Genomic DNA, 16221 nt, shown 5'->3' with positions numbered 1-16221 from the left:
AGTCCACTGGTAGAAATATTACAAAGATTTACCAGAAATTTGTAGAAACTGCTAATTTTAGATTTTGGGTAATATATCAGTCTTCCTGGAATTGTTAATAAGGTACCAGGGCTCCTCGGGATTTATATAATGAGCTATGACAAATGCACAAACTGTTTTCATGGTCCTTAAAAGCTGAGTCAATTCTGCTAGTTAGAAGCACAAGAAAAAGTATGAATTATTTACAGAGTAGAACTTATTTACAGTGCTTGTTTTCCTAGCTGGAACAGATTTTTTTTTTAATACCTAGCACTTTAGAATAGTGCAAAACTTATATAGGGAGTGAAACCTGACATTAAAAAAAAAAAATCTCCCTCAACAAATTTTATGCTAATTTATGTTATTCCTGATATTGTTCTTTTAGCTTCAATTTGCATTTATAATTGGTTCCAGTTAACAATTCCTTAGATCATAATGAAATGAATATGATGAGGCTAACAGTGGCCATTGTTGGTAACAACCTGTTTTTGTTTTTTGTTTTTTGTTTTTAATAAGGAAGCTACTTATTCATATCTCTTAGGCCATGATCTTTCATTGTACCCTTTTAAAAATGACAGCAGTTCTGAGTAGAGCAGAAAGATAAGGCTTGTGCATTATTGATCTCATGATTTCTATCTTTGGTTATGAAAAATTTAATAGTGAATGGTAAACTTAACCTTAATAAATGTTAAAAATTCCTTTTAATTCCCATATATTTAATGGAACTGGTTAAGTATGGAGATAGTTAATTATTTTCTAAAATGCTTGAATTATTTACAATGTGTATAATTTAAGGTAGCAGACAGATGATAGTGCATGCATTATTGGTAGTTGAATCAATCATCCCACCAACCAATCAATCACTGTGCAGAAGATTGCACTAAGTTCTTCTGAAAGTACAATACAATAGAGTTGAAAAGATCCATTTTGTAATTTTTCAATTTTATTGCTTTGTAGAGATGATTGGACCGAGAAAACCCAGTCTAAAGAGGTTTTACCGTTTATTTTAAAACTTTAACTTAGATGAAACAGAAAATGAAATTATTATTTTGCAACAGAGACACTTGGAAAATCAGGTGTCAAGAAAAAAAGCAAATATCCTCCTAAACATACTTTCCTAAAGCCTGCTGTTCCGTATGCCAAATGTAGACAAATTTCAGAAATGTGGCTTTCAGGATTTAGATGATAAAATCAGGTATAAACAGCTCCTAACTCTGACAACCTGAAGCTCCTTAGTAATTCAAAATGATTTACTGACATTGTCTTTTCTGAGTTGAACACTTAAGTACAGGACAGGGCTTTGTAAAGTAACAGGAAGTGTTCAATAAATATAATTGATTGAGTCAAAGTATCTTTAGTTTGGATTTGAGGGTTCCAGTAGTTTGCAGGTGAATCTGTTCACCCCCTCTGTAACAATCAACTTAACTGGATTGTTGATGGCACAGTGGGATGCTGAAAAACATGTTGTTGTTTTTCAAAAGATGCAGGAGGACAGGTTATGACAAGCATAGGGCTTACGTGGCAGGAAAGATCACAGCCACCCAATAGTCACTCACAACTATTATGAACATAGAAGTCTTAATGCTGCTACTTTCAAGTGAATGGCTTTGGGAAGGGTATTTCCTCCAGCTGCATTAGATTCAATAGATCCCTGGGGTGAGCTATAAGAAGAGCAACCATGTTCATACTATTCACTGAATATTGGGAATTGAATTCACAATATTGAAAGGACTCAATTGAATGCACAGGTTTGGAATTCAATATCTGCACTTCTTCCTACTTAGACCGTGAGCTCCATGTTGTATCCAACCTCTTTATTTTATTTTGTTTCTACCCCAGGGCTTAGCACGGTGCTTTGCACAAAATAAGCACTTAACAAATTCCACAGTTATATCATTATTCTCACTGAAGCAGAGAAGCTTTGTGAATTCATAAAGAAGAATATGACAGTAAATAAGGAGTACAGACTTACCTTTTCAAAATAACCATTCTATTTAGCTGATCAGCATATTAAATTGTGGTGGAACAAGAAGGAAATCATTTGTTACCTTTGAGAAGGCAGTTACTGAGGAGTGAAAGGGATGAGAGCCAGATTGGAAGACATCTAGGAGAGAATTGGAGTAGAGTAACTGGAGACTGTAAGCCTGGTGTGGGCAGGGATTGTCTCTATTGCTGAATTCGACTTTTCAAGTGCTTAGAACAGTGTTCTGCACACAGTTTAAGCACTCAGTAAATATGACTGACTGACTGACTGACTGACTGACTGACTGACTGACTGAATGAATGAGACAGTGGGTATAGACAGCTTGCACAAGGAGTTTGGAGACAGATGGTAAGAGGGAGATGGGGCGATAACTGAAGGTAGCTGTGGGGTCAAGGGAGGGTTTTGTTAGGATAGGGGAGACATTAGTATGTTTGAAAGCAGATGGGGAAAGAGCCATTGGAGAACAAACAGTTGAAGAGGATGGTAAGGGAAGAAAGAAGAGACTGGACAAGTGCTTTGATTAGATGTAAAGGAATGGGATAAGATGCACAGGTGGAAGAGGTGGATTTTGACAGATGGCAAACGAAGATACTGCTGGAAAAGATGGGGGAGAGTTGAAGAAGGAGCAGGAGGAGGGAGGACTGGAGAGGAGCAAGGGAGATTTGAAGAAGAACAGGCCTGATAGCTTCAATTTTCAAATAAAGTGGGTGGTCAGATCATTAAAGACTAGTGATGGGAGAGGTGGGAGGTCAGGGGGTTTGAGAAGGGAGTTAAAAATAAAAAGTACCAAATGAGCCAGTAATAATGATGGCATTGGTTAAGCGCTTACTATGTGCAAAGCACTGTTCTAAGCACTGGGGAATACAAGGTGATCAGGCTGTCCCACGTGGGGCTCACAGTCTTGATCCCCCTTTTACACACGAGGTAAGGGAGGCTCAGAGAAATTAAGTGACTTGCCCAAAGTCACACAGCTGACAACATTTCCTGCCCACAAAGAACTTGGACTCTAATGATAAAGAGAGATATACAGAGTAATCAAAATAAATAATTGAATGTACAATTGAATGGCATGTATACAAATGTGCTCCAGATAGGTGGAAATCAGTGTGTAAGGCCTGGCAATTGCTAGTGGGTTTTTGTGACTTAGGATCCTAGGTGCTAATCATGGAAACCTTGTTGGAAGAGGTGGGAATTTAAGATGGGAATAGCTGTGGCCTTTGGACTCAAGGAAGGAAAATATATTTTGCATTTTACTTTTAAAAAAGCAACACAAGGCCATTTAGAAAATAGAATTTAGAAAATGTGATGTTTGTTAAGTGTTACTATATACTAAGCCCTGTACTAAAAGCTGGGGTAGCTATGGTTTGACCTACACATAGCACTTGCCAAGTTAGAGAGAGCACAGGTACCTTATCCCCATTTTCCAGATGAGAAAATGGGACACAGAGAAGTTAGATGACTTGCCCAAGATCACAGAGAAGATAGATGGCAAAGCCAGAATTAGAACCGAGCTCATCGGATCCCCAGGTCTGTTCTCTTTCCACTATGCCACACTCTTACCTAACATAATTTAAAAAAATCAGTGAGATGTTTTCAGAACTTGTATTAATTTACATTTCATTTAAGATGCAGTTAATTTAGAAAAAGGTATTATTAGATTGAATTATGGAACATTACTAATGTCTGCACACATATAACAATTTTATCCTCATCAAAGAAAATACATAATGGAGCAACATGGCTTAGGGGAAAGAGCATATGCCTAGGATCAGAAGACCTGGATTTCTAATCCCAGCTCTGTCAGATGCCTGTTTTGTGACCTTGGGCAAGTCACTTTGCTTCTCTGAGGCTTCTGAGATTAAATGTTTTCAGCCACTGTGTTGGAGCTCATCGAGTTGACTGTAGTAGAGCAGAGAAGCTCTACTAGTAGAGAAGCAGTGTGGCTTAGTTGAAAGAGCCCAAGATTGGGAGTCAAAGGTGGTGGGTTCTAATCTCCACTCTGGCACCTGTCAGCTGTGTGACCCTGGGCAAATCGCTTAACTTATCTGTAACTCAGTGACCTCATCTGTTGAATGGGGATGTAAACTGTGAGCCCCACGTAGGACAACCTGATTATCCTGTATCTACCCCAGCACTTAGAACAGTGCTTTCATTCATTCATTCAATAGTATTTATTGAGCGCTTACTATGTGCAGAACACTGTACTAAGCGCTTGGAATGAACAAGTCAACAACAGATAGAGACAGTCCCTGCCGTTTGACGGGCTTACAGTCTAATCGGGGGAGACAGACAGACAAGAACAATGGCAATAAATAGAGTCAAGGTGCATAGTAAGTGCTTAACAGATACTAATGTTATTATTTATTTATTTAGTAGGTTAATTAATAGTGGGCCACTACTGGAGTTTCTCTTTCAGGATTCCAGGTTTATCCATGAAATGCTCATAGCCAAGGTTGAAGCTTGTCTGCCCAGGTGACAGAGCAAATCAGTAATGCAGAAGTGATGAATTAACAGTGGGAAGGGAATTAAGTTTTGTTCTTACCCAGGTTCTGAGATTACGTTCAAGGGAAGAGGAACAAGAATTCCTAGACACCTTCCTTCTCTCACTCACCAGCTCCATATGTTATCTAGCCATTGTTGGAATTTCTTAGGCTAAGATTATCTATCCCTAATTTCTTTTATTGTTTATGAAAAAAGTGTGTAACAATACCCCGAGAAAAGAATGCTCACAAACCCCTTTATCTGTTCACAACAACTAAATCATTTTAAGTAACTCTCCCCAGATCCATAAGGGTGGATGCAATTTTTTACACAGTAATAACAAAACATTTTCCCCACTGATAGTCAAATCTTAAGAGAGTTTTCCCTGTTTGACTAGAGTAATTGAAAGGCGTTCCTTGCTTTTTGTCCTACGGAGCAGGCTTGAGGGCAGCTTTCTCTTATTAATGCCGAAAAATAAAGGCATTTCAATGTTGCCTTCAGCTCTGTTGACTTGTGAACAAAGATGTAGATTTATCTTCTCAATCATTCACCAGAACAGTTTTTCCCATTTACTTGTAGTGTTCAGAACTGTGAATGCTACAATGGAAGATTTACTGTCAATACTGGAGAATCAGTGTGACCTGATGAATTGAGCACCAGTTTGGGTGCAGAGACCTGGGTTCTAATCTCAGCTCTGCCAATTGCCTGCTGTGTGATCTTGGGCAAAGCACTTGACTTCTCTTTGCCTCGGTCGCCTCCGCTGCAAAATGTGAATTCAATTCCTGTTCTCGCTCCAACTTAGACTGTGAATGACCTTATATCTAGCCAGTGCTTAGAGCAGTTATTGGCTAGTGGTAAAAATTTAACAAACAGCATGTTAAAAAATGTTTCTTTCGCAAGGCTTCTTTCTTATCTCCATGTCACTGGAAATATATTGATGAAAATCTTACAGCCTAATCTTTCTGAACATGAACTCCACTCAACAGAAGGATAGAGTCTAAAGAGTTCTGTATTGTAAGTGTGGTTAAAGAATACAATGACAACTAGAAGCCTTCCAGTTTTTTTTTTCCTTATACACTTTGATGTGAAAAAAAAATGAAACCAAACAAAATACAAACTCAGAAAAGTCTGTTCTCAGTGGAGAAAGGGCAAATGTTTTCAATTGTATTGGTGCTTTTTTTGTAATGTTGGAAAAAAAATAATATGTAGCCTTAGTTCTAAAAGTCATTTGGAAAAGGGGTTATAAGTCATAAAAGTTAATTGGCGAAAGTTTGTTGGAGGACATGGTATTTTAGGAATGCTTTGTGGGAAGAGCTGTGGTTTGTTGGATTTGGGAGAGCCTCATTCAATCAATGATATGGAGCACTTACTCTGTGCAGAATACTGTAGTAAGTGCTTGGGAGAGTACATTATAACAGTTGGTAGACATGTTCCCTGACCACACTGAATTTACAGTCTAGAGGGAGATACAGACATTAATAAAAATAAATAAATTTACAGCTATGTACATAAGTACAGTGGGGTTGAGGGAGGGTAAATAAAGGGTGCAAATCCAAGTTAAAAGTAATGCAGAAGAATATGGAAGAAGAGGAAATGATGCCTTAGTTGGAGAAGGCTGCTTGGAGGAGACGTGAGTTAAATAAGGCTTTGAAGGAGGGGAAAATGATCCGTTGAATATGAAGAGGGAGGGCCTGCCAGGCCAGAGACAGGATGTGGGTGAGGGGTCAGAGGTGACATAGACAAGACCCAAATAGAGTGAGTAGTTTGGCATTCTAGGAGCCAAGCGTGCGGGCTGGGTTGTAATAGGAAATCAGGGAGGTAATTTAGGAGGGGACAAGCTGACAGAGTGCTTTAAAACCTATGGTAAGGAGTTTCTGCCTGACTCAGAGGTGAATGGAGGGTCTTAATGAGTGGGGAAACATGGACTAAATAGTTTTGTAGAAAAATGAAATGTGCTTCACAATGAAATGTGGACTGTAGTGGGGAGAGACAGGATGTAAGGTGGTCAGCAAGGAGGTTGATGCAGCAATCTAGATGGAAGAGGATAAATGCTTGGATTAACGATGTAACAGTGTGGATGGAATGAAGGAGATACAGCTGGGAGAACAGCCTAGGCAAAACAGCCAAAGACAAAGCAAGGTTAGCTTGAGATGAAAGAGAGCAGGCTTGCGGAGTAGGAGGACAGTGGAATCAATGGATCCAATTCATACCTGTAATTTTTTATCTCTATTTATGTCTCCCCATCTCTAGACTGCCAGTTCATTGTGGGCAGGGAATGTGTCTGTTTACTGTTGTATTATACTCTTCCAAGTGCTTAGTAAAACGTTCTGCAAACAGTAGGTGGTCAAGAAATAGGATTGAGTGAATAAATAATTGTGACATATATTAAGCAAACAATCAGTGGTATTTATTGAGCACTAACCATGTTCAGAGCACTGTGTTAAGTGCATGGGAGTGGGCCGTACAGTAGTTGATAGAAATGATGCCTCTCCCAAGTGTTTAGTACAGTTCCCTGCACACAGTAAGTGGTCTGTAAATATGATTGACTGACCAACTGACTTGACTACAAGTGTTCTAGGCTTTAAGCTCCTTATCTACCACTTATATTATACTGCACTCTCCCAAGCATGTAAGCGCCTAATAAATGCCATCGATGGATTGATTGAAAGTGCTTAAGTGAGGCAGAATGTACTTACTATGCTCTGTGCCCCTGGAGTAGAGACAGGGTTTTGAGATCAGACACTGTTTCTGTCCCACACAGGGCTCACAAACTAGCTTATCCTTATTTTACGGATGAGGAAAAATTCCCAGAGAGGAGATCAATCAGGAAACGGTCCTAGTATTCAAATCCTAGCATTGCCAGGAGCCTGTTGTGTCACCTTCAGCATGTCACCTAAACTTTCTGGGCCTCAGTTTTTGCATTTGTAAAATGAAGATAAGATTGTGAGCCTTATGTAGTTTAAGTGTATAGTATAATGTTCTGTACAGAGTCAACATTCTGATTGATGAGGACTGAGTCCAAGCTTCTTGCATATATCCCAAACATTTGACCCTTAGTTATTCATTCAACTGGGGTTACTGAGCATATATTGTGGGTAGAACACTGTAATAAGGACTTGGGAGATGACGATACAACAATAATCACACACATTCCTTGCCTACAGTGATCTTACAGTCTAGAAGGGGAGACAGGTATTAATATAAATAAATGAATTACAGATATATCCATAGGTGCTGTGGGGCTGCACCGGGGGTGGGGGGGAGGGAAGGGGGAGAACAAAGGAAGCAAGTTGGAGTGGGAGAAGAGGAAAGGGGGGCATAGTTTGGAAAAGACCTCCTGGAGGAGATGTGTCCTAAATGCTTTAGTAATGCCATAATAATAACCACCATTGTCATTTTGTTATTATTGCCCTTTAAAAATCATTAATATCATCAGAGGGACTTATATATTAAATGATCTTGCAGTGAGCTTGCTGGCTCCTGAAATAGCCGCAGATTATGGACAAAGTTAATCTGTCTACTTCCTAAAGAAAAAGATTTAGAGACCTATTGCTTATCCTCATCAAACTAAAATATGTTGTCATCATCAGGATTTATTGAGCATTCATGAGAGATATAGATTTCAGTAGTGTCTGGAAGCAATAGTTTGTATTTGAAATACTGTAGCTGATTTTCATTTACAATGCAGAGCTCTACATTAGGCTTTGCATTCTCTAAAATGATTTATGAGTATACTCACTACATATAGTGATAATGTGGAAAATCACACTAGATTCAGCTTATATGTTAGACATGGTTTCCATCATATTCCTCAAAAGGCAAATTCAAAGTGCAAAAGCCTCCTCCATTCATTAGGAATTATTTTAATACAAATTTTGATTTTTTTTCATCTATTTCTTGTTTCCCTTTTTTGGCCTATCCCAAGTAGTGGATATCTAGCATTGTTGTTGTTTCCTGTAGAATATGGACATATTATAGTTTAACTCCCACCTTCCATTTCAGAAGAATAGCATGCTTAAATGTAGATGTTTTATTAAATTCTATCATTCCAGGATGATTCTTATCAATTTATTTTTTCTTTATGCTTCCTACTAAAAAGTTAAACTGGGTCAATGTATCACCCCTTCTTAGAGTCATGTTAGGTTTCATTTTCCAATTTTATATGCTCTAATCTTCATTATTCATTCCATAAAATTTTTTTTTAAGAACTTTCATTAAGTTCTGCTTCCCGTCTATAATCATTTTGCTGGCCTCTCACTCAATTAAAAGTATTTATTTAGGCATTGACTGTTTTCAGGGGAGACATGATCTCTTCCCTGAAGTATCTTACAATGCAAATGGGTGAGGCAAGCACAGAATCAAATAGCAATGGGAGAGAGAGAGAGCAGAAATGTCTAGATGAGAAATAGATGAAGAGAAGTACAACAAATACATAGCAACAGCAACATTGTGGGCAGGGAATATGCCTGTCATATTGTTATTTTGAACTGTCTCAAGTGCTTAATTCTCTGTACATTGTAAGTGCTCAATAACTACAATTCATTAAGGAGAAAAACAAAACAAATAAACACAAAATGAGTGAAAAGGAAATGCAAAATGGAATGGGGAGAGAAATGAAACAGGAAAAAAAATCAATATAGAAAGGGAGATTAAGAGTGCTTCCTAATGATGTCCAATGTCACCAAAGAAAATTTAAATAGATTTAAGAAATGTATATCATGGGTTAAATGATGACCAGAAAGAGGAAAAGGGTGAAGATGGAATCGTCCATGACTAAAACTGCACTACTTTCTGCATTGTTATTCTAGAAAAAGATCCTGGCAAAACTGAATATCTGGAGAAAAAATTTCTATGATTAGATAAAAATAATTTTAAATAGATGTTTTAATGCTAAAGACACGTTTTTGGTACTACTCAATTTATGAAAGAAATGCTTTGTTAACATACTAAACTGGCTGTTTCTCTTTCTCTTTCTCTCCTGACCTGATAATTTATGATCGACATTTCTTCTACAAAGCATTTAACTTTCTCTCTTAGGCTTAATCATGGTAGCTCATACCACTGTAATTAAGTTTACTATTAGTTTTCTAATCGCCTCCCTTAATAATCAGGGAAATATTTCTACCTAGTGGAACAAGCACAGTTCCTGGGAGCCAGAGGACCTGGAATCTAATCCCTGGTCCACCATTTGCCTGCTATGTGATTTCGGGCAAATCAACTAATTTCCTTGGGTTTCAGTTTCCTAATCTGGAAAATGGGGATTAAATACCTGTTTTCCCTACTAGTTACTCTGTGAACCCCAAGTTCAGGGTCTGGGACTGACTTGATTGTCTTCAGTCTACCTCAGTGCTTTAGAACAATACTTAGCATAAACAAACGACTTGAAAATGCTAGAGTTGTTATAATAAATCCTTTTAAACTGACTTTTTTTTTTCCAAACACTAATAAAAAAACTGTGTTTGTAAATGAAAATCTTCCAAATGCATTTATGGAGATTCACCTAATTTGGTGAATGTCCACTTGTGACACTAGTGAACAAGTGAATTTTTGAGTACTACGGTTTGGATTTTACACCACTTTCTCTTTGAATTTTAAGATAAATATTCATCTTTTGCTGCCAACCCTCTGATTAAATGTGAAATCTGACCAGACAGCTATCTATTTTTCTCATTTCACAGGCTTACAAGACGGGACTCTTTCATACTCCCAGTGTAAAACTATGCTGATATCATATAATCCTCCTGATGCTAGCCATCAGAACTCACTCAGCCTCGACTGTCAAATGTAAATGGATTATTATTTCCTTGCTCTAGAGCAGAACATTCATTAAAAGAATCTAAGCTGTGTTACAAGGTCAGAATGTTAGAATTATGTATTAGCTTCAATTTCCTATGATTAGTTTCTACTTTATTCTTTTAAATTTGAGGAGTGTGGTCACTTATGTATTGCCAAACTGTTTATAAGAGCAGAAATTAAAAGTGAGGTTCACACCCAATGGACATTTTAATATACAGAGCATCTGGATCATCTAGTGTTCCTCACCTATTCAAAACAGCTTGCTAAAAATAATGTATCTGTACATGAAAAGCATTTCAATTGAAAGTTATTTTAGATTATTTTCATTCAATCCAGCTATATCATTACTACCCTGTATTCATGCGATTCAAGTTTTAATGTGTTTGTTCTAAATCATCACCTTACTTGGAGTTAATTAGGATTAAATTTGGAGGATCCAAAATTGCCTAATTTATTTAATGATCAAAAATACCAGCCACAGACTCTTAGAAACATAAGATTAAAGTTTAAAGAGAGGGGTTCAATCCTCCCATTTTCCCTCTTCCACTGGATATCTGACATAATAAATTAAGCTAGGGCAGGGACTAAAACTGAGATTCCACTTGTCTTAATTGGTTAGTAGAAGGGTTTTTTTGTTGTTGTTTTTTTTTACATTGCCTGAAAAAGTATTATATGAGAACTATACATGTAGAAATAATGACTTGTAAGACTATCAGGTATCTTTGACTGGACTATCCAGCTTTACAGTGTACATATTCAGGATCTGAAAACGTCAGGTGCCCTTTGAATATAAACCAAAAGTACATATGGCAAATTATAACATTAGTTTGCCCTTAATGATGAAAGTTTACATCCGTTCTATCCAGGTGGGAAGATTAGTTGAATTTGATCTGTTTTAACACTCAGGTAAACAAGGATGAAGACATTTGGTATGTCATGACCACGGGGCTTTCTGATGAGGTAATAGGGGAAGGACAGATGGCTGAAGTCATTAAAATGTAATTTGGGGGTGGAGCTTCGAAAAGGAATGCATTGATAGTTTTTATGGTATAGGATTCATAAGTAGGTCTTGCCCTCCTGTGTATTTTACATTCCTTATGGGCAGTGATAACATCTACCCTCCTCATTATATTGTACTTTTTTAAGAGCTTAGTAAACTACTCAGGTAATGAATGATTAATTGATGGATTGATATTAAATTTATATACATACATTATGAGCAGTGTGCCCTAGTGGATAGAGTGTGGGCCTGGGAGTCAGAAGGACCTGGGTTCTAATTCAGCTCTGCCACTTGTCCACTGTGTGACCTTGGGCAAATTGCTTCACTTCTCTGTGCCTCAGTTATCTCATCTGTAATATGGGGATTAAGACTGGAAATCTCATTCATTCATCCATTCATTCATTCATTCAATAGTATTTATTGAGTGCTTACTATGTGCAGAGCACTGTACTAAGTATTTGGAATATACAATCTGGCAACAGATAGAGACAATCAATGCCCAGTGATGGGCTCACAGTCTAATTGGGGGAGACAGACAGCAAAGCAAAACAGCACAAAACAAAAACAAGACAACATTATCACGATAAATAGAATCAAGGAGATGTACATCTCATTAACAGAATAAATAGGGTAATGAATAATATATACAAATGAAGACAATGCTGAGGGGAGGGGGGCAGGGGAGAAGCAGAGGGTGGAGGGGGAGCAGAGGGAGAGGCCGGGGAGCTCAGTCTGGGAAGGCCTCTTGGAGGAGGTGAGTTCTCATGTGGGTCAGGGACTGTGTTAAACCCGATTTACTTGATCTTACTACAGTGCCTGGCATATAATAAGTGCTTAACAGATACTAGAATTCGAATCCCAGCTCTGCCACTTGTCGGCTGTGTGACTGTGGGCAAGTCACTTAACTTCTCTGTGCCTCAGTTTCCTCATCTGTAAAATGGGGATTAAGACTGTGAGCCCCACGTGGGACAACCTGATTCCCCTATGTCTACCCTAGCGCTTAGAATAGTGCTTGGCCACATAGTAAGCGCTTAACAAATACCAACATTATCATTATTATTATTATTAGAATTATTATTATTATCATTATATTGTATCCAACATAAATGTGGCATAGGTGATATCAATTTTTACTGTTACAGCTGAGTCTTCAATCTGGATGCAATCCTCTACTTCATTTGCAAAGGAATATGTAGAAAAGAGAAGCAGCGTGGCTCAGTGGAAAGAGCCTGGACTTCGGAGTCAGAGGTCATGGGTTCGACTCCCAGCTCTGCCACTTGTCAGCTGTGTGACCGTGGGCAAGTCACTTAACTTCTATGTGCCTCAGTTACCTCATCTGTAAAATGGGGATGAAGACTGTGAGCCCCACATGGGACAACCTGATTACCCTGTATCTCCCCCAGTGCTTAGAACAGTGCTTGGCACATAGTAAGCACTTAACAAATACCAACATTATTATTATTATTATTGTTCAGCAACAATTAATATGGATTTTCTAGGTGTATCTTGATTTTGATAGTTTCACCACTCCTTGATTTTTTTAAAATTTTTTTTGGTAATATTGTATTTAATCCCCTCACTTTGTCCTAAAAAAGGATTGGTTTCACAGCCTACCAGCAGCATCCCCTGTTTTTCAACATTTGTGAAAATCAGGTTGAGATCATTTTCTCTGACTCTCAGGATATAATTATGACAGATATTTGATGTAGAGGCTAAGGAAAAAGAGAGCCCAGAGTCCAATCAACACATCGAGGTTGGTTCTGGGATTTATCCTAAATTAATTGCAAGGAAGACTGTGGTGAAATGAACCCCACAGTAAAGTGCTTCAATATCAAATGACATTTTCAAAGACTGCAACCCATTTACATCCTGGAATACTCCTGCTCCTATAAGTCTTCAGGATGGAAACAGTTGGGTAAGGTGGGTTTTCAAGGCGGCCTTGAAGTTAAGGAATTGTGGTCTAATTTTGTGATGCAAAGTGTATAGTGATCATGGTGCTACGCATATGACTGAGAACTATTCAAACAAATCAGATCTATATTTTTTTCACCCTCCCATTAGGTGATAAAGCTTGCCTTTGAAGAGTTTGAACTCGAAAGAGGATATGACACATTAACTGTTGGAGATGCTGGAAAAGTGGGTGATACTCGAACAGTCTTATATGTGTGAGTATATTCTCAAGAATTTTCTAATTCAAAACAGTGTTTTGTAGGTACATCTAAAGTGCTTAATAATTACCATTATTATTACTACTAATTCAACTGGTATCTAGAATCATCAAGCCAAAATTAAGACTCCAAATGGAACAGAGGAATAAGTGAATACACAGAATTTCTGCCAATATTTGGAAAGTCCCTAGACGGTGTTAATAAGCATTTAATTTAATCGTCCTCGAAAAATACATCTATTTGAAATGTAAACTTGGTTGTTGGCTTGTTTGTTGTTTGTTTTTTTTTTTAATTAGCAAAATGACTACTCCATAAAATATAATGTTTAGTGGTCTACACCATGACTTTACAATAACTAAAACTTATTTTAGCCAAAAGTCAAAGTGATTTTGTTACCAAAACTAGCACTGAATTGAAGTTAATGAATTTTAGAGGAGTAAATGAGATTTAAGCTTAAAGGTTCTGTATGATTCTCAAAGGAGTGGTAACATATTCAGTGACATCCTTTTAAGTGGGCTGAATTGATAGACTCACTAGAATGCTGAAAAACACTTCAAAATTTTGTATGCTAAAGCAGTACATTCAACAAGCCTAGGACCTGAGGGTCCAAATCTCCATGAAGGATTATCCCAAAAGTGTCTCAGTTGGGAACTCAAATCAAATAGTTTCTTGAAGCAAAGGTAGTTTGAATCATATTGAATTAAAATGAACCATCCAAATGGTTGAATGTTTTTGCAGAGTTTATCCAGGGCTTTTGACTTTTCAGGATTTCTATTCCTCATCTCTCTCTAGGCATCATGCCTTATAAATTTCCTTTCCCAAATAGATGCCAGTATTCTCTTCCCTGGAAATAGATGGGTACAAGCATAGTATATTGGATAGATCATGGACCTGGGAGTCAGAAGGTCCTGGGTGCTAATCCCAGCTCCACCACTGGTCTGCGGTGTGACTTTGGGCAAGTCACTTCACTTCCTTCTGCCTGAGTTACTCATCCGTAAAATGGGAATTGAGCTTGTGAACCCCATGTGGGTAGGGACAGAAAATGTGTCGAGCCCCATGAACTGTGTACAAACCCATTTGCTTATATCCATCCTAGTGCTTAGTACAGTGTCTGCCTCATAGTAAGTGCTTAGCAAATACCACAATCATTATTATGATCGTTAATACAAGAAAAATAGAAATGGGGCCCTGGTCCCCCAATACCCCTCCACAAATATGAAGCAGAAAAAAGGGAGCTGGGCTTTGACTTAGACCTGGGGCTTCTGAACCCTCTAATTTCCCCAACTCCAGTTTCCGCATCCATTAGAGACACCAAGAAATGGGTGTCTCTAAAACATGGATAAACAGGAACAGGAGTCCTTGCTTAAAAAAACAATAATACAGCTGCAAGTTTTTAAAGTCATATCATAGCCATTGAGCCATTTTTAATTGATTTATGTTGTTAATTACGCTGTGTCTTTAAATGCAGATTGACTGGCACATATGTACCTGACCTTATTGTGAGTATGAGCAACCAGATGTGGCTTCATCTCCAGTCTGACGATAGCATTGGCTCACCTGGTTTTAAAGCTGTTTACCAAGGTATCGTCCGAAATGGATTGAAAAAGTGTGTGTTTGCATCTAAGAGTGTTCGCTTGTATGTGTGTAAGATCTTAACTTTAATGTTAATGTAGGAGACTGTGAACTCCTTTTAAGCGCGGAACATGAAGCAACGTGGTCTCAAGGATAAAGCACTAGAAGCCTGGCATCTAGAGGATCTGGATTCTAATCCCCGCTCCACGATTTACCGGTTATATGACCTTGGGCAAGCCACTTAACTTCTCAATGCCTCAGTTCTTCAACTACAAAATAGGGATTAAATACCCATTTCTCCTTCCTACTTAGATAGTGAGTACCATGTGGGACAGGGATTATATCCAGTCTGTTTAATTTGTATTTACCCCAGCACATAGTAAGCACTTAACAAATATCATTTTAAAAAAACCTCTCTGTTATGTTGTCCCCTCCTGACAACTTAATACAATGTTCTTCAAAAAATAAGCACTCAATACTTTTGATTGATTATATGTCATATATGCATTTACTTGTATGTATAGGCATGGAAATATATACTTAAACTCATAGTCAGGCATAGCTATATTTCTATATAGTATATAATGTCTCGAAGAAAGGAAAATGGATGAAAATGGTACCAAACTCCCAGGCTGATTCAAAGAAAGACATGGCTTTCATAATCAATTCAGATAGGTTTAACGAATGACATGATATTATCTTCTCCTGGCCTAAGACCTTGGCCCTCTCTGCTTGGTGCAAAAATGTCACCTTTAAGAAATGAAGTGGAAATCACATTAGTTTTAATACTAACAATACTGGATTTGTTAGCTACCTAAAAGAATGGGGATAAGATATCCTTTAAGGGATCAGTATGGAAGAACTCAAAAGCAATTGGCTGTGTTTATAAAGAAAGGAGTTTGGCCCAGAGGTTTGTTGTTCATGGAAGCTGATTATGGTATTTGTTAAGCTCTTATAATATGTGCCAAGCACTGTTCTAAGTGCTGGGGTAAATACAAGGTAATCAGGTTGTCCTATATGGGGCTCACAGTCTTAATCCCCATTTTACAGATGGGATAACTGAGGCACAGAGAAGTTCAGTGGCTTTCCCAAGGTCACACAGCCGGCAAGTGGTGGAGCCGGGATTTGAATCCACGTCATATGACTACCAAGCCTGGGTTCTTTCTTTCCACTAAGCCATGCTGCTTCCCCAAGATTGTGAG

The 16221-nt window shown here is 38.0% G+C and overlaps 1 protein-coding gene across 1 annotated transcript in view; it reads left to right on the top strand.

The window, feature by feature from the left end:
* Positions 1–16221, top strand: part of CSMD1 (CUB and Sushi multiple domains 1) — a 1410881-nt gene that overhangs the window by 1041399 nt on the left and 353261 nt on the right. Inside the window, exons 12-13 of the mRNA XM_029051790.2 lie at positions 13341–13444; positions 14916–15028. Coding sequence (XP_028907623.1) covers positions 13341–13444; positions 14916–15028 — 217 coding nt within the window. The remainder of the gene's footprint in view (positions 1–13340; positions 13445–14915; positions 15029–16221) is intronic.

The sequence above is a fragment of the Ornithorhynchus anatinus genome, chromosome X1 (genome assembly GCF_004115215.2).
Source record: "Ornithorhynchus anatinus isolate Pmale09 chromosome X1, mOrnAna1.pri.v4, whole genome shotgun sequence".
Taxonomy (NCBI): domain Eukaryota; kingdom Metazoa; phylum Chordata; class Mammalia; order Monotremata; family Ornithorhynchidae; genus Ornithorhynchus; species Ornithorhynchus anatinus.
The sequence above is the reverse complement of the archived record's forward strand: the minus strand, read 5'-3'. Positions and strand labels throughout refer to the sequence as shown.